The sequence below is a fragment of the Symphalangus syndactylus genome, chromosome X (genome assembly GCF_028878055.3).
Source record: "Symphalangus syndactylus isolate Jambi chromosome X, NHGRI_mSymSyn1-v2.1_pri, whole genome shotgun sequence".
NCBI classification, from domain to species: domain Eukaryota; kingdom Metazoa; phylum Chordata; class Mammalia; order Primates; family Hylobatidae; genus Symphalangus; species Symphalangus syndactylus.
Window position 1 is genome coordinate 15,694,322 of NC_072447.2, and position 19,329 is coordinate 15,713,650.

Below are 19,329 nucleotides of genomic sequence, written 5' to 3' on the forward strand. Positions count from 1 at the left end.
TTCTCTTCTTTGCTCTAGGGGTCAGTAGCAGTAAGTAACGGCTGGTAGGTGAGAATGGAGATTAATTGAAGCAAGGCTGTTACTGATTAGATTTTGTCTTTACACTTGAGCCTGGAAGGAAGGAATGGAAGCATTCAACCCGAGGAATATTGCCCCACAGATTTCTGGGGTGAGCATAGGAGACTGGTGTGTGCGCGCCCTACCCTCCCTCTCTCAACTCCTCTCAGTGTCTCCCCTGTTTCTCCCTCCTGTCTCTTCTCCCTCCTGTCTCTTCTCTCGCCCAGCTTCCCCTCTTCTTGTCCTCTCTCCCGATCTCGATCTGTTTTTGTCTCTATCTCTCCTCCGCTCTTTTTTATTTTTATTTTTTTTTTTTTTTGAGACGGTTTCACCATCTTGGCCAGGCTGGTCTTGAACTCCTGACCTCGTGATCCACCCGCCTCGGCCTCCCAAAATGCTGGGATTACAGGCATGAGCCACCACTCCCGGCCTGTCTCTCCCCCTCTCTTAATCCTTCCTTCTCTCCTCTCACCTAGCTTCCCCTCTGCTTGCCCTCCCTCCCTATCTCTATTTTAGTCTCTCTTTGTCTCTTGTTCTTGTGATTTAGGGCCTTTTGTGTTCAGTCCCTTTCTAGTGATTGGGATTATTATCTCATGATGGGTCATTTAAAATATCCACAATAGGCCGAGTGCAGTAGCTCACCCCTGTAGTCCCAGCACTTCGGGAGGCCGAGGCCGGTGGATCTCCTGAGGTCAGGAGTTCAAGACCAGCCTGGCCAACATGGAGAAATCCTGTCTCTACTAAAAATACAAAAATTAGCCAGGCGTGTTGGCACATGCCTGTAGTCGCAGCTACTCAGCAGGCTGAGGCAGGAGAATTACTTGAACCCCGGGGGACGGAGGTTGCAGTGAGCCAAGATCGCACCATTGCACTCCAGCCTGGGCGACAAGAGTGAAATTCTGTCTCAAAAAAAAAAAAAAAAAAAAAAAAAAAAATGCACAATGAATTTCAATTCCACCTGGCAGAACAGAAAAAGAATGGATTTATTCCAAAATAGGAGTGAGAAAGTGTGATTCTCTCGTTCATACCCTTTTATGACACTCAGCTGATGAACTGATTTGCCCCATGCGTTCAGTTGTGATCTCAGGATCTCCTTTAGCCAAAACAATCAAACTTCCCTGTTGAGTATGGCCTGTGTCAGGGTGACCATCCTGGGCTCCTTCCGTTTTTTTTTTTTTTTTTTAAGACAGAGTCTCGCTCCGTCACCCAGGCTGGAGGGCAGTGGCGCAATCTCGGCTCTCTGTAACCTCTGCCTTCTGGGTTCAAGTGATTCTCCTGCCTCAGCCTCCCGAGTAGCTGGGATTACAGGTGTCTGCCACCGCACCTGGCTATTTTTTTAAAATTTTTAGTAGAGATGGGGTTTCACCCTGTTGACCAGGCTGGTCTCGAACTCCTGACCTCAGGTGATACACCTGCCTCCCAAAGTGCTGGGAATATGGGCGTCAACCACCGCACCCAGCCTCACCAGGTAAACTTGCAAGTTCAAAAGTGCAGCTTGGAATTCCAGCGGGAAGGAGGATGGGGATATGGGTACGTGTGAAAAAAGCAGCGGTGTGTCTATGATTCCACTCTCTGTGTCTACTTGGACACATTATTCGGCTCCCACTCAGAAGTGAGAACACGCTGCGTTTGACTTTCTGTGTCTCTGTGATTTCAATTAAAGTAACGGCCTCCAGAGTAACAAAACCGCACTTCTATGCCCTAAATCTATAATAATATATCAAGGTAAAAAAAAAAAAAAAAAAAAAATGGGCCAGGCGCGGTGGCTCACGCCTGTAATCCCAGCACTTTGGGAGGCTGAGGGGCAGGGGTGAGCGGAGCTGCATCACCCAGGTGTCCTGTCTGGGACCTCCTCCCATGCCTCCCTCCTGGGCACCTGCCCCTCCTCAGTGGCCCATCCTCCTTCCCACCTGGTGGAGGACACGCACCCTCCTGGTGGAGGGACACGCACACCCTCCTGGTGGAGGACACACACCCTCCTGATGGAAGACACGCACACCCTCCTGGTGGAGGACACGCACCCTCCTGGTGGAGGGACACGCTCACCCTCTTGGTGGAGGGACACGCACCCTCCTGATGGAGGACACGCACACCCTCCTGCTGGCATCCCCAAGTCCCGTCCACCCACCCAGGAGCTGGGGCATCCCGTGTTTCCCGCCTTGCTCTCCAGCGCATCGTGACTCAGAGCGGGCGCTCGACCCCCTACCCTCCCCTCTGTACGCTGCCCCAGCAAACCTCCCGAGTTTGCACCCGGCCGCTGGATCAGCCTGCACAGGGGCTGCCGCCTCCGTCCCAGATGGCAGGGGCTTTTCCCTGCACCCCACCTAACTCAGCTCATGCCTCTGCTCCTGGTGAAAAACTTCTCCCATCACTCCGTCCTGTCCCCTCTCTGCAGCAAATGACTCTTGTCCAGGCTGCCGGAGACCACTGAGGCACTCAGTCCGGAGGCCCATCAGTGCCAGGGTCATTGGGAGGTAAAGGCAACAGCCTTTACCTCTCCAGGCCACCCCTGCCCCTACTCCAGCCAAGCCTCCAGGTCACCCCTGTCCCTACTCCAGGGGCTGAACGCAGTGCTTCAAGCTTGTAATCCCAGCACTTTGGGACTCCGAGTTGGGCAGATCATGAGGTCAGGAGATCGAGACCATCCTGGCTAACACGGTGAAACCCCGTCCCTACTAAAAATACAAAAATAAAATTATCCAGGCGTGGGGGCAGGTGCCTGTAATCCCAGCTACTCCGGAGGCTGAGGCAGGAGAACGGCGTGAACCCGGGAGGCGGAGCTTGCAGTGAGCCGAGATCGCGCCACTGCACTCCATCATGGGTGACAGAGTGAGACTCTGTCTCAAAAAAAAAAAAAAAAAAAAAAAAAAAAATCAACAGTATATTCCCCTGGGAGAACGGAGGGGGCGGCTGTTTACAGTCTCCCCAGGGCAGGACCTGCACACTGGACCGTCCGTGGCCAGTCACCCCACAGGCATCTCAGACTCTACACATCCCCACCAAACCCCAGCCCCGGGTCTTCTGCATTCTGGGGACATGGGGACAGCACGCTGGCCGGGAGGGTCCCAGGCTCTTCTCAATCTCTCTCGGGCTCCTCCTCTCCCGCTGCCGCTGCCCCTGCCCCGGTGAGCCTCCGAGGCCGCCCCTGTGCCCTACTCCAGCCAAGCCTCCAGACCACCCCTGTCCCCTACTCCAGCCAAAGCTCCAGACCACCCCGTCCCCTACTCCAGCCAAGCCTCCAGGCCACCCCTGTCCCCTACTCCAGCCAAAGCTCCAGACCACCCCGTCCCCTACTCCAGCCAAGCCTCCAGGCCACCCCTGTCCCCTACTCCAGCCAAAGCTCCAGACCACCCCGTCCCCTACTCCAGCCAAGCCTCCAGGCCACCCCTGTCCCCTACTCCAGCCAAAGCTCCAGACCACCCCGTCCCCTACTCCAGCCAAAGCTCCAGACCACCCCGTCCCCTACTCCAGGCAAAGCTCCAGACCACCCCGTCCCCTACTCCAGCCAAGCCTCCAGGCCACCCCTGTCCCCTCCTCCAGCCAAAGCTCCAGACCACCCCGTCCCCTACTCCAGCCAAGCCTCCAGGCCACCCCTGTCCCCTACTCCAGCCAAAGCTCCAGATCACCCCGTCCCCTACTCCAGCCAAGCCTCCAGGCCACCCCTGTCCCCTACTCCAGCCAAAGCTCCAGACCACCCCGTCCCCTACTCCATCCAAACCTCCAGGCCCCTCCTGACCCTACTCCAGCTAAGACTCCAGGCCACCCCTGACCCTACTCCAGCCAAGCCTTCAGGCCGTCCCACTCATCCAACTTATACAAAAGCTCCTGGGCTTTCTGGCCAACTCTGTGTCCCAAATATCCCATCCCCAAAATGGCAGCTTCTGACCGTGTCCAGACCACGTACGCCTCTTCTGAAACCTGTCTCAAGGTGGTGAGGGGTCCGTGCAATGTCCCTGAAGGCTTTTAAAGCCCTCCTGTCTCCTGTCCACCGGCCCCTTCCCCTCCCTCTGTCTTTCCAGATGCTCCGCCCAAGCGGGGTTCTTGTCCCTTCTTTGAAAAGCCTGGACGCACTGCGGCTACCCCACGGCCTCCGCACCTGCTGCTCCCTCTGGCAGAGATGGTCTTTCTTGGGAGCATCCACCCGGTCCCTCCTGCCTCGGATTTCAAAGATTTCCACAACCGCCTTCACCCCAGAATCCAGCTCTCCCTCCCCTCCCCTTCTGTCCACACCCCCAAATCACCTTCTAACATCTTCATCTTTTTTTTTTTTTAAGACAGAGTCTCCCTCTGTCACCCAGGCTGGAGTGCAGCGATGCGATCTCGGCTCACTGCAACCTCCACCTCCCAGGTTCAAGCGATTCTCCTACCTCAGCCTCCGGAGTTGCTAGGATTACATGCACGCACTGCCACACCCAGCTAATTTTTTGTATTTGTAGAAGAGATAGGGTTTCACCATGTTGGCAGGCTGGTCTCAAACTGCTGACCTCAAATGACCTGTCTGCCTTAGCCTCCCAAAGTGCTGGGATGACACATGTGAGCCACTACACCTGGCCGAGATCTGATGGTTTTATAAATGGGAGGTCCCCTGCTGCACACACCCTCTGGCCTGCTGCCAGGGAAGACATGCCTTTGCTTCTCCTTGACTTTCCCGCCATGACCGTGAGGCCTCCCCGAACACGTGGAACTGTGAGTCCATTAAACTTTTTTTTCTTTATAAATTACCCAGTCTCAGGTATGTCTTTATCAGCAGCATGAAAACAGACTAATACAATATGCTTGTCAGCCATGTGTGTGTCTTTTTTTTGAGAAGTGTCTGTTGGCTGGGTGCGGTGGCTCACGCCTGTAATCCCAGCACTTTGGGAGGCCGAGGCGGGCGAATCACGAGGTCAAGAGATCGAGACCATCCTGGCCAACATGGTGAAACCCCGTCTCTACTAAAAATACAAAAAATTAGCCGGGTGTGGTGGCGGGCGCCTGTAGTCCCAGCTACCGGGGAGGCTGAGGCCAGAGAATGGCGTGAACCCGGGAGGCAGAGCTTGCAGTGAACTGAGATCACGCCACTGCACTCCAGCCTGGTGACAGAGCGAGACTCCATCTCAAAAAAAAAAAAAAATTACCCAAAATTACCCCGTCTCAGGTATGTCTTTATCAGCAGCACGAAAATTGACTAATACAATATGTTTGTTGGCCACGTGTGTGTCTTCTTTGGAAAAGTGTCTGTTGGCTGGGCGCGGTGGTTCACGCCTGTTACCCCAGGACTTTGGGAGGCTGAGGCAGGCAGATCACCTGAGGTCAGGAGTTCGAGACCAGCCTGGCCAACATAGTGAAACCCTGTCTCTACTAAAAATACAAAAATCAGCCAGGTGTGGTGGCAGGTGCCTGTAATCCCAGCTACTCGAGAGGCTGAGGCAGGAGAATCGCTTGAACCTGGGAGGCGGAGGTTACAGTGAGCCGAGATCGCGCCACTGCACTCCAGCCTGGTGACAAAGCGAGACTGTCTCAAAAGGAAAAAAAAGAAAAAAGAAAAAGAAAAGTGTCCGTTCATGTCCTTTGCAAGGCTCCACTCTGTAGTAACCGTGTTCCTGCCCTTCTCAATTCCTAAGGTAATCGCCTTAACTCAGATCCCTGAGAAATCCCCACGGCAGGCAGACATTTGGCCTCCTGACAGTGGCTTTGGGGTTCCATTAAGCAAATGTGATTGGGGGTCAGTCCCTTCTGTCTCCTGCTAAGGTGTCCCCAAGGACCCTTCATTGCTCTGAACTTCAAAGGTTTCTCTCTTTTTTTCTTCCTTCCTTCCTTCCTCCCTCCCTTCCGTCTTCCTTTCTATATCTGTTTCTCTCTCTCTTTTCTTTCTTTCTTTCTTTCTTTCTTTCTTTCTTTCTTTCTTTCTTTCTTTCTTTATTTCTTCCTTCCTTTCTTTCTTTCTTTCTTCCTTCCTCCCTTCCTTCTTGCTGTCTTTCTTTCTGTATCTGTCTGTCTCTCTCTTTCTTTTCTTTCTTCCTTTCTTTCTTTCTTCCTTCCTTCCTTCCTCCCTCCCTTCCTTCTTGCTGTCTCTCTCTTTCTTTTCTTTCTTTCTTCCTTCTTTCTTCCTTTCTTTCTTTTCCTTCCTTCCTTCTTTCCTTCCTTCCTCCCTCTCTCCCTTCCTTCCTTCTGTCTTTCTTTCTGTATCTCTCTCTATCTTTCTTTTCTTTCTTTCTTCTTTCTTTCTCTTCCTTCCTTCCTTCTTCCCTCCCTCCCTCCCTACCTTCCTTCCTTCTTTCTGTCTTTCTTTCTGTGTCTATCTCTTTTCTTTCTTTCTTTCTTTCTTTATTTTCTCTTTTCTTTCTTTCTTTCTTTCTTTCTTTCTTTCTTTCTTTCTTTCTTTCTTTCTTTCTCTCCTCTCTCTCTCTCTGTTTCTCTCTTTCTTTCTTTTTGATACAGACCTCACTATTTGCCCAGGCTAGAGTTCAGTGGTGCCATCTCGGCTCACTGTAACCTCTCCCTCCCAAGTTCAAGCGATTCTCCTGCCTCAGCCTCCCAAGTAGCTGGGATTACAGGCATGTGCCACCACGCCCAGCTAATTTTTGTATTTTTAGTAGAGACGGGGTTTTGCCATCTTGACCAGGCTGATCTTGAACTCCTGACCTCAGCCCCCTAAAGTGCTTGGATTACAGACATAAGCCACCTCGCCCGGCTAATTTTTGTATTTTTAGTAGAGTCGGGGTTACACCATGTTAGCCAGGCTGGTCTTGAACTCCTGACCTCATGTGATCTGCCCCACATTGCTGGGATGACAGGCTGTGTTTATATTTTTCCCCTAGAAAACCACTCTGGAGGCTCAGAGTGGTGGCTTACGCCTGCCATCCCAGCACTTTGAGAGGCTGAGGCGGGCGGGTCAGCTGAGATCAGGAGTTCAACCCCAGCCTGACCAACATGGAGAAACCCCGTCTCTACTAAAAATACAAAATTAGCCAGGCGTGGTGGCAGGTGCCTGTAATCCCAGCTACTGGGAGGCTGAGACAGAGGAATCACTTGAACCTGGGAGGCAGAGGTTGCAGCGAGCTGAGATCGCACCACTGCACTCCAGCCTGGGCGATGAGGGAGAGACTGTCTCAAAAAAAAAAAAAAAAAAAATCACTCTGGGTGTATTACATTCCACTTTCTATCCTGAACCTTTCCTTCACCCCCACACATGCCAAGCGTCCTCAGAAATGGGGCAGAGACCTGGCACGGTCACTTTTTTTTTTTTTTTTTGAGACAGAGTCTCGCTCTGTCGCCCAGGCTGGAGTGCAGTGGTGCAATCTCAGCTCACCGCAACCTCCACCTCCCAGGTTCACACCATTCTCCTGCCTCAGCCTCCCAAGTAGCTGTGATTACAGGCACCTGCCACCACGCCCGGCTAATTTTTTGTATTTTTAGTAGAGACGGGGTTTCACTGTGTTAGCCAGGATGGTCTCGATCTCCTGACCTCGTGATCCACCTGCCTCGGCCTCCCAAAGTGCTGGGATGACAGGCTGCCATGCCCAGCCCCAGCACGGTCACATTTTAATTATGTGCAAGCATTGAGATTGTCCAAATAAAGGTTGCAAGATATCTAGGCTGAAGTTGGAGGTTCTTTTGAAGTCAGGAGTTCAAGACCAGCCTGGGCAATATAGTGAGACTCCCCATCTCTACGAAGAATTAAAAAATTAGTCAGGCGCATTGCTTCATGCCTGTCATCCCAGCACTTTGGGAGGCTGAGGTGGGTGGATCAACTGAGGTCAGGAGTTGGAGACCAGCCTGGCCAACATGGTGAAACCCTGTCTCTACTACAAATACAAAAATTAGCCAGGTATGGTGGTGTGCACCTGTAATCCCAGCCACTCAGGAGGCTGAGGCAGGAGAATCGCTTGAACCCAGGAGGCAGAGGTTGCAGTGAGCTGAGATGGTGCCATGGCACTCCAGCCTGACGACAGAGCAAGACTCCATCTCAAAAAAAAAAAAGGGTCTCACTATGTTGCCCAGGCTGGCCTGTTGGCTCAGTCTGGCCTGCTGGTATCTTGATGTCGAACTTCCAGTCTCCAGAAGTGTGAGAGAACTGTTTTTTTGAGCCACCCAATTTGCGGAAATTTGCACGACCCCCGGAAATGAATACAGAACCTGTTCAATCCATAGGACGATTAATTAGTACTAATGATGGGTGAGCATATTGGTTTGGGATCAGTTCTACAGCTGATGAGTCAAGCGCTCAGGGGAGGCCTGATGCAGAGTATTTTAGGGCGCAGAGGAGCGCCCAGAAAGCCAGGGAATTCCCACACGCTTTGTGATCCCCTAATAAGGTTAATGAAAATTTCTAGAGTGATCAGTCTTTGAGAACCGGGCAGGCAGCAGGGATATTCAGGCAGCAGCTGTGAGCAGGTGGCTCATCCCCAGCTTGCCAGCAGGCTCCGTGCTCCTTGAAGCAAGCCCTCCAGAGGCTCTGGAAGCCACGGCTGGATTGGAGAGAAGATGGGATGCTCAGAGGACCACGCCTATCGCCTCCTTAATGACTACGCCAACGGCTTCATGGTGTCCCAGGTAGGATACGCTCTGTGGGACAAGGGGGAATAGATTTCCGTTCATCACACTCACGTTCCATTGTTGGGAGTGTCAATCGAGAAAAATGACGAGTGTCCCTCATATTAGCAGGTGTATTTCGCACCGTGAAAGACGTGCACCCACATCATAGCCTTAGGAGGTCCTGAAGCCATGTGTCCCGGGTGGTTGGGGGACAGCTTGGTTCGATACTTTTTACAGAGACATGAGACATCAATCAATATGTGTAAGTACATTGGGCCGGGCGCGGTGGCTCACGCCTGTGATCCCGGCACTTTGGGAGGCTGAAGCGGGCGGATCACCTGAGGTCGGGAGTTCGAGACCAGCCTGACCCACACAGAGAAACCCCATCTCTACTAAAAATACAAAATTAGCCAGGCGCGGTGGCAGGTGCCTGTCGTTCCAGCTACTCGGGAGGCTGAGGCAGGAGAATTGCTTGAACCCAGGAGGCGGAGCTTGCAGTGAGCCGAGATTGCGCCACTGCACTACAGCCTGGGCGACACAGCAAGACTCTGTCCCAATTAAAAAAAAAAAAGCTTAAATGAAATACATAGGATTACAAACAAGACAATTTTTATTGAACTGCAAGTGTTGAAATTTTTAAAACATCTCATGATAGAGTTGTATATGTGGTTGTTTATTACCCCAGTAAAGAATTACACTGTGCCTTTATAATACAGGTGAGTTTTGAGGGTTCACCCATAGAGGAGCAATGCCTCATTCCTTTTTTTTATTTTTGTGAGTTGGAGTCTTGCTCTGTGACACAGACTGGATTGCAGAGGCACGATCTTGGATCACTGCAACATCCACCTCCAGGGTTCAGGCTATTCTCCTGCCTCAGCCTCCCAAGTATCTGGGATTACAGGCACCCACCACCATGCCCAGCTAATTTTTGTATTTTTAGTAGAGATGGGGTTTCACCATGTTGGCCAGGCTGGTCTCGAACTCCTGATGTCAAGTGATTCACCCGCCTCGGGCTCCCAACACCTCATTTCTTCTTCTCACGGAATAACATCGTGCTCAGTGAAGGAAGGCTGACCTGAAAGGCCCCATATGATATGACTTCATTTATACGAAATGTTCAGAGCAGGCAAATCCTTCGAGGCGGAAAGTGGACTGGTGGTTTGCAGAGGCTAAGGAGGACTCTTGCTCTGTCACCCAGGCTGGAGTGCAGTGGCGCGATCTCGGCTCACTGCAAGCTCCGCCTCACAGGTTCACGCCATTCTCCTGCCTCAGCCTCCCGAGTAGCTGGGACTACAGGTGCCCACCACCACGCCTGGCTAATTTTTTGTATTTTTAGTAGAGATGAGGTTTCACCATGTTAGCCAGGATGGTCTCGATCTCCTGACCTCGTGATCCGCCCGCCTCGGCCTCCCAAAGTGCTGGGATGACAGGCGTGAGCCACTGTGCCTGGCCAAAAATATTTTAAAAATTAGCCAGGTGGGGTGGTGGCAGGCATCTGTAGTCCCAGCTACGTGGGAGGCTGAGGCAGGAGAATTGCTTGAACCCGGGAGGCGGAGCTTGCAGTGAGTCGGGATCGCGCCACTGCACTCCAGACTGGGGGACAGAGCGAGACTCCATCTCAAAAAAAAAAAAAAAAAAAAAAAACAAAAACAAAAACGAGAATGGTTAATGGTGAATTTTATGAATTTTACTTTAATGTAAACATAGAGATAAATCAGAGATTGATTGATTGATTGATTGATTTTTAAATTTTGAGACAGAGTCTTGCTCTGTCACCAGGCTGGAGTGCAGTGGTGTGATCTTGGCTCACTGCAGCCTCTGCCTCCTGGGTTCAAGTGACTCTCCTACCTCAGGCTCCCGGGTACTTGGGATTACAGGTGCCTGCCACCAAGCCTGGCTAATTATTTTATTTTATTTTTTAAATTTATTTATTTTTCTGATATGGAGTTTCACTCTTGTTGCCCAGGCTGGAGTGCAGTGGCACGATCTCGGCTCACTGCAACCTCCACCTCCCGGGTTCAAGCAGTTCTCCTGCCTCAGCCTCCCGAGTAGCTGGGATGACAGGCATCCACCACCAGGCCCGGCTAATCTTTTTGTATTTTTAGTAGAGATGGGGTTTCACCATGTTGGCCAGGCTGATCTCAAACTCCTGACCTCAGGTGATCCACCCGCCTCGGCCTCCTGAAGTTCTGGGATTACAGGCATGCGCCATCATGTCCGGCTAATTTTTCTATTTTTTAGTAGAGACAGGGTTTCACTATGTTGACCAGGCTGGTCTGGAACTCCTGATCTCAAGGGATCCACCCGCCTCGGCCTCCCAAAGTGCTGGGATGACAGGCATGAGCCACTGCACCCGGCCGAGATATAATTATTTTTTAACGCTCCCTCAGTGAATGAGAGTTCAGTGTGTTGGGTAAGGGTATAAAACAGTGCCAGGGTCTTGATGTGGTTGGTGACAGGCACTCTCTGCTATACGGCTGGCCCATTTCTGTTCTGTTTGCTGAGCCCAGCTGTTGAACTGATCTGCAGTTCTGAAAGATCTAAAGAGGCAATTGGAATGAAAGCATCCGTGGCTGACTTGATGGGCTGAGGGAGTGTGCTTCTTGCACGCAATCGCCGTTTATTTCCCAGGCCTTTTTGAGTAAAACTGCAGTTTTGACAACACAAAACTCCACTGTTTGGCAGCTGAACAAGCCCTAGGCTGAGAGACGCCTGCAGGTTAACATCTGTGACAACACCACCAAGATTACGGGTGCAGGTAGCGGCGATACAGGTGCTAAAACCGACTGAACTGGCCGGGCGCGGTGGCTCATGCCTGTCATCGCAGCACTTTGGGGGGCTGAGGCAGGCGGATCACTTGAGGTCGGGAGTTCAAGACCAGCCTGGCCAACATGGTGAAACCCCGTCTCTACTAGAAGCATAAAAATTAGCCGGGCATGGTGGTGGGCATCTGTCATCCCAGTTACTCGGGAGGCTGAGGCAGGAGAATCGCTTGAACCCAGAGGAGGTAGCGGTTGCAGTGAGCTGAGATTATGCCACTGCACTCCAGCCTGGGTGTCACAGTGAGACTCTGTCTCAAAACAAAAAACAAAAAGCACCAGCATTGTGAAAGGGGATCATGTGCTGACGGTATGTTGACACGTCTGCAACAGCTCTCATGTGACATGAAAATATCTGTGGTTTCTCTCTGTCAGCAAGCCACCGGTTTTTTTGTTGTTTTTTTTTTTTTTCCTTTTTTTTTTTTCAGACAGAATTTCCCTCTTGTTGCTCAGGCTGGAGTGCAGTGGCGCTATCTCGGTTCACTGCAACCTCTGCCTGCCAGGTTCAAGCAATTCTCCTGCCTCAGCCTCCCAAGTAGCTGGGACTACAGGCGCATTCCACCACGCCCAGATAATTTTGTGTTTTTAGTAGAGACGGGGTTTCTCCATGTTGGTCAGGCTGGTCTCGAACTCCCAACCTCAGGTGATCCACCTCAGCCTCCAAAGTGCTGGGATGACAGGCGTGAGCCACCAAGCCCGGCCCCCACAGGTTCTTGTATCATGGCTGTGGTTTGCAAGCACGCTCATGGTTGAAGGGAATACCACATTTTAGGAAGGGGTAGTGAAAATTAGAGTGAAGTCTCTTCTCCTTCCTAGTTTGTAGAGCCCCTGAATTTTATCCCTAGGCCCCCAAGAGTTAGAAATACCTATTCCCCAGCCACCAATACACAGAGCAGCCTCCGCCTACCGAGTTCAAGCGATTCTCCTGCCTCAGCCTCCTGAGTACCTGGGATTACAGGTGCCTGCCACCAAGCCCGGCTAATTTTTTTTTATTATTTTTATTTATTTTTCTCATATGAGGTTTCACTGTTGTTACCCAGGCTGGAGTGCGGTGGCACGATCTCAGCTCACTGCAACCTCCGCCTCCCAGGTTCAAGCGATTCTCCTGCCTTAGCCTCCCGAGTAGCTGGGATTTCAGGTGTGCACCACCACGCCCGGCTAAGTTGTTGTATTTTTGGTAGAGACGGGGTTTCATCATGTTGGTCAGGCTGGTCTCGAACTCCTGACCTCAGGTGATCCGCCTGCCTCGGCCTCCCAAAGTGCTGGGATTACAGGTGTGAGCCACCACGCCTGGCTAATTTTTTGTATTTTTGGTAGAGATGCGGTTTCATCATGTTGGCCAGGCTGGTCTTGAACTCCTGACCTCAGGCGATCCTCCTGCCTGGGCCTCCCAAAGTGCTGGGATTACAGGTATACATCACCACATCTGGCTAATTTTTCTATTTTTTAGTAGAGGTGGGAATTCTGTTACTGTCCCAGACAACAGTAACTTGCTACCTTTGCCTCGTTTGACCACAGGCCTCCCGCTGGGGCTACTGACTGCTCATTCAAAGCCTGTCGCTGGTTCACAGTGGTGTTCAGGGAGGTGGTTCTTAGAAGAACAGTCACTTTAGGGCACATGATACCATGTCATGGGTGTTGTCAGAAGTTGAACAGAACCAGAGTTAATGCAGAGTTAATACCACCTTAAGAGGATCAAATGTAGTACACCCTTAACAGAAACAATTAGCTAATGCAGCTTTCATAGACCAAGAGTGAATATCGTCTTAAGAAGACAACATTTAGTATACCCTTAGCCAGGCAGAGTGGCTCACGCCTGTAATCCCAGCACTTTGGGAGGCCGAGGCGGGCGGATCACAAGGTCAGGAGCTTGAGACCAGCCTGGCCAATATGGTGAAACCCCATCTCTACTAAAAATACAAAAATTAGCCGGGCGTGGTGGCAGCCGCCTGTAGTACCAGCTACTCGGGAAGCTGAGGCAGGAGAATGTCGTGAACCCGGGAGGCGGAGCTTGTAGTGAGCCGAGATCGCGCCACTGCACTCCAGCCTGGGGGACAGAGCAGGACCCTCTCTGCAAATAATAAAAAAAAAAAAGTTGGGGGCTAGGGGAGGGATAGCATTAGGAGAAATACCTAATGTAGGTGATGGGTTGATGGGTGCAGCAAACCACCATGGCACATGTATAGCTATGTAACAAACCTGCACGTTCTGCACATGGACCCCAGAGCTTAAAGTATAATAGTAATAATAATAATAATAAAAACTCTTTGGGAGCAAAAAAAAAAAAAAAAGATCAAACTCAGCGCACCCGTAACAGAAACAGTTAATGCACCTTTCATAGACCAAGAGTGAACTCAGCCATAAGAATCCAAGATTTAATATACCGTTAAAAGAATAATTGAGACAGTCCCAAAAGGAATGAATACAACTTTAATGAATGAAACAGAACACAACGCTAATTTTAAAAGGTTAATACGGCCGGGCGCGGTGGCTCATGCTTGTAATCCCAGCACTTTGGGAGGCCGAGGCGGGCGGATCACCAGGTCAGGAGATCAAGACCACGGTGAAACCCCGTCTCTACTAAAAATACAAAAAATTAGCCGGGCGTGGTGGCGGGCGCCTGTAGTCCCAGCTACTCGGAGAGGCTGAGGCAGGAGAATGGCGTGAACCCGGGAGGCGGAGCTTGCAGTGAGCCGAGATCGCGCCACTGCACTCCAGCCTGGGCGACAGAGCAGGACTCCGTCTCAAAAAAAAAAAATAAAATAAAAAATAAAAGGTTAATACAACATTAAAGAACAAGAATTAATATAGCTTTTTTTTTTTCTTTTTTTTTGAGACCGAGTCTCACTCTGTTGCCCAGGCTGGAGTGCAGTGGCGTGATCTCGGCTCACTGCAACCTCTGCCTCCCAGGTTCAGGCGATTCTCCTGCCTCAGCCTCCCAAACAGGTGGGATTACAGGTATGCACCACCACACCTGGCTACTTTTTGTATTTTTAGTAGAGACGGGGTTTCACTATGTTGGCCAGGCTGGTGTTGAACTCTTGACCTCAAGTGATCTGCCTGCCTCGGCCTCCCAAATTGCTGGGATGACAGGCGCGAGCCACTGCACCTGGCCTAATATAGCTTTAATAGAAAAGGAGGTAATACAAGCTTAGAATAATAAACTTTACGCAGACTTACTGAAACAAACAGTCCATGCAACCTTAACCAAACAGGATAACAGCTTAACAAAAAAGCTAATATCACCTGAATAGAATACATCTTAATACAACCTCTATAAGAACAAGAACTAATACACTTTGGGAGGCCGAGGTGGGAGGATCACGAGGTCAGGAGATCGAGACCATAGTGAAACCCCATCTCGACTAAAAATACAAACAATTAGCCATGTGTGGTGGCGGATGCCTGTAGTCCCAGCTACTAGGGAGGCTGAGGCATGAACCCGAGAGGGGAGCTGGCAGTGAGCCGAGAATGGTGTGAATCTGGGAGGTGGAGCTGGCAGCGAGCCGAGATCACGCCATTGCACTCCAGTCTGGGCGACAGAGCGAGACTCCGTCTCAAAAAAAAAAAAAAAAAAAGAACAAGAATGAATAAAACCTTAATAGAATAACCTAACATACGCTTAATAGAGGAATTAATAAATACAATAAAACGAGAGCTAATACAAACTTAATATCATTAACGGAATAACAACTATAAAAACTTAATGAAACAAGTTAACACAATCTTAAGAGAAGCAGTGTTAATACAACCTTCATAAGAAGAAGAATTAATACAACCTTAATAGACTAAAACTTAACATACCCTTAATAGAGCAATTAGTTAATATAAATAATACAAGAGCTAATACATCCTTAATACAATTAGCAGAATGACAACTATGGAAACTTCATACAATCTTATTAAAATTATTAATACAACTTTAATAGAATAAAACTTTCTACACCCTTAACGGAAAAAATTAGTTAATACAAAGTTATTAGAACAAGAGCTGCTGGATGCAGTGGCTCACGGCTGTAATCTCAGCCTTGGGAGGCTGGGGTGGTGGATCACTAGAGGTCAGGAGTTCAAGACCAGCCTGGCCAACACGGATGCTGAGGTGGGTGGATCACTAGAGGCCAGGAGTTCAAGACCAGCCTGGCCAACATGGAGAAACCCCGTCTCTACTAAAAATACAAAAATTAGCTGGGCATGGTGGTGGGTACCTGTAAAACCAGCTACTCAGGAGGCTGAGACAGGAGAATCACTTGAACCCGGGAGGCGGAGGTTGCAGTGAGCCGAGATTGCACCACTGCACTCCAACCTGGGTGACAGACAGAGCAAAACTCTGTCTCAAAACAGAGCAAAACAAAACCAAAAAATAAAGACCAACAGCTAATACAACCTTAATAGAATTAACTGAATAACAGGTATAGAAACTTAACAAGTTAATACAATCTTAATAGAATCAGTATTAATACAACCTTCATAGAATAAAACTTTCTACACCCTTAACAGAAAAATTTAGTTAATACAAACTTATTAGACAAAGAGCTAATACAATCTTTTTTTTTTTTTTTTTTTTTTTGAGACAGAGTCTTGCTGTCGCCCAGGCTGGAGTGCAGTGGCGCGATCTCGGCTCACTGCAGGCTCCGTCCCCCGGGGTTCACGCCATTCTCCTGCCTCAGCCTCCCGAGTAGCTGGGACTGTAGGCGCCCGCCACCTCGCTCGGCTAATTTTTTGTATTTTTAGTAGAGACGGAGTTTCACTGTGTTAGCCAGGATGGTCTCGATCTCCTGACCTCGTGATCCGCCCGCCTCTGCCTCCCAAAGTGCTGGGATTACAGGCGTGAGCCACCGCGCCCGGCCGCTAATACAATCTTAATAGAATTAACAGAATAACAACTACAGAAACTTAACAAGTTAATACAATCTTAATAGAAGCAATGTTCATACAACCTTAGTAGAACACAACTTTACACACTCTTAACAGAGCCATTAGTTAAGACAAACTTAATTGAACAAGAGCTAATGCAACGTTAACAAGACTTAGTATCACCTTAACAGAATCAATGTTAATAGAACTTTATCACAGATGTTTTTAATCAGGGACTCGTCCCAAGGGGAGACTCAGCAACATTTGGAGACAAATCTGGTTGTCACAACTGCTCACTGGGTGCTCCTAGCATCTGCTGGGTGGGGCCCAGGGATGCTGGTCAACACGTCACAATGTGCAAGATACGGTGAAACCCCACCTCTACTAAAAATACAAAAAATTAGCCGGGCGTGGTTGGGGGGCGCCTGTAGTCCCAGCTACTCGGGAGGCTGAGGCAGGAGAATGGTGTGAACCCAGGAGGCGGAGCTTGCAGTGAGCCGAGATTGCACCACTACACTCCAGCCTGGGTGACAGAGCGAGACTCCGTCTCAAAAAAAAAAAAAAAAAAAAAGAATTCTCTGGCACCAAATGTCAGTAATGCCACACAGTTGAGAAACCCCACCTTATTAGAATAAGAATGAATAGAAGCATAATAGCAGAGTAAGAGTTAACACAACATCCACCACCCCTAAATGGTTAGGGCTTCCCAGCGGGAAAGGCAGCAGTAGCTTCTGTTGTTAAGATAGTGACAGGTGGCCAGGTGCGGTGGCTCACACCTGTAATCCCAGCACTTTGGGAGGCTGAGGTGGGAGGATCACGAGGTCAAGAGATCAAGACCATCCTGGCCAACACAGTGAAACCCCGTCTCTACTAAAAATACAAAAATTAGCTGGGTGTGGTGGTGGGCACCTGTAATCCCAGCTATTCAGGAGGCTGAGGCAGGAGAATGGCTTGAACCCAGGAGGCGGAGGTTGCTGTGAGCCGCGATCGTGCCACTGCACTCCAGCCTGGTGACAGAGTGAGACTCTGTCTCAAAAAATAATAATAATAAACAAATACAAAATATACAAAAACAAAAAATTAGCCCGGCATGGTGGCACGTGCCTGTAATCCCAGCTACTCGGGAGGCTGGGGCAGGAGAATCACTTAAACCCGGGAGGCGTAGGTTGCAGTGAGCCAAGCTTGCGCCACTGCACTCCAGCCTGGGTGACAGAGCGAGACTCTGTCTCAAAAAAAGGAACAAACCAAAAGATAGTGGTAGAGGTGAAATCTGTGTTTCCTTCCCCATGCTGTTGAAATAACGCTAACTGTGAGTTTCCTGGAAGACACTTGGTGTCAAGAAACCATCTTTCCCTGTGGTTTATGACTTCCTATCAGTAAGGTTGCTAGAGCCTTGGCACCCATCCAAAACTGTGTGTGCAAGAAAAGAAATGCATGGATGATTTATTCTTTTTTTTTTTTTGGAGACAGAATCTTGCTCTGCTGCCCTGGCTGGAGTGCAATGGCGCAATCTCAGCCCACTGCAACCTCCGCCTCCCGGGTTCAAGCGATTCTCCTGCCTCAGCCTCCCGAGTAGCTGGGATTACAGGCATGCACCACCACACCCGCCTAATTTTGTATTTTTAGTAGAGACGGGGTTTCTCCATGTTGGTCAGGCTGGTCACGAACTCCCAACCTCAGTTGCTCTGCCCGCCTTGGCCTCCCAATATGCTGGGATTACAGGCGTGAGCCACCGCGCCTGGCCTATTTATTTTTTTCGATCCGGAGTCTTGCTCTGTCGCCCAGGCTGGAGTGCTGTGGCGTGATCTCGGCTCACTGCAACCTCCACTTCCTGGGTTCAAGAGATTCTCCTGCCTCAGCCTCCCAAGTAGCTGGCATTATAGGCGCCTGCCACCACGCCTGTTTAATTTTTGTATTTTTAGTTCAGACAGGGTTTCACTATGTTGGCCAAGCTGGTCTTGAACTCGTGACCTCAGCTGATCCACCCATTCAGAGTGCTGGGATGACAGGTGTGAGCCACCATGGCCAGGCTGTTTACTGCTTTAGACAGGGAGATAAAAGAAAAAACCAACCAACCAACTGTGAGTCTCTAATGCCAACATGCCACTGTGTAGGGAATCCCTGACGGCTTTTTTTTAGATGGAGTCTCACTACTTTGCCCAGGCTGGTGTTTCGAACTCCTGGGCTCAAGCGATCCTCCCGCCTCAGCCTCCTGAGTAGCTGGGACTACAGGTGCACGCCTCCATACCTGGCTGTCTCCCGGCACCCTGTTAATAAAAAGCAATGATGTATCCTGTTTAGGAAGTCCAAACAGCTCGCATGTCCTTATATATCCGGTTTAGGAATTATGTATCTTGTTTAGGAATTATGTATCCTGTTTACGAAGTCAAAACAGCTCATCTGGAAATGTTTCAGATGCTGAAAAGTGGTCCCTGCTCCCCAATTTCTGCCCCCAAGGAATCTCTCTGAACAGTGACAAGTGCAGTAGAATTTTGCAGACTCAGAGTGTTTGTGCCCAATGGTGCATGTCTCTTGGTTGTTCAGCTGCCCTCTCTTTGGAGACTGTAGGTTTCTTTGCGAGGACTTTTCTTGCCTAGAACAATTTCTACTATGCGATGTGTCTGTCCCCAGCCCTGTCTTCACCCTCCCTGAGGGCCTCCAGTGTCCATGACATGGTGTCACCTCCAGGCAAGAGGTCAACCCCAAAGGACGGTCATTTATCAGCCCTCAAAGTAGCAGAAAGCATTACGTTCTGAGTGCACGGTGGAAGCATCGTGTTGTAAAAAGTGTTTATCATGGTAAAATATACACTACACTAGTTTACCATGTTAACCTTTTTCTTTTTTTTGAGAAGCAGTTTGCTCCATCACCCAGGCTGGAGTGCAGTGGTGTGATCTTGGCTCACTGCAGCCTACGCCTCTCGGGTTCAAGTGATTCTGCTGCCTCAGCCTCCTGAGTAGCTGGGACTACAGGCGCCCGCCACCACGCCAGGCTAATTTTGTATTTTTAGTAGAGACAGGGTTTCACCATGTCGGCCAGGCTGGTCTCGAACTCCCGACCTTGTGATCCACCCACCTTGGCC

General features: G+C 49.9%; 1 protein-coding gene across 3 annotated transcripts in view; it reads left to right on the forward strand.

Annotated features, from left to right (window-relative positions):
* The first annotated feature begins 8,383 nt into the window (after window positions 1-8,383).
* ASMT (acetylserotonin O-methyltransferase) overlaps window positions 8,384-19,329 on the forward strand; it is a 30,753-nt gene continuing 19,807 nt past the window's right edge. For 2 of the 3 annotated variants that reach the window (XM_055268389.1, XM_055268390.1), the window contains exon 1: window positions 8,384-8,592. In XM_055268389.1, the coding sequence (XP_055124364.1) occupies window positions 8,524-8,592 (69 nt within the window). In that variant the 5' untranslated portion in view covers window positions 8,384-8,523. The remainder of the gene's footprint in view (window positions 8,593-19,329) is intronic. The other variant, XM_055268391.2, reaches the window with a different exon arrangement.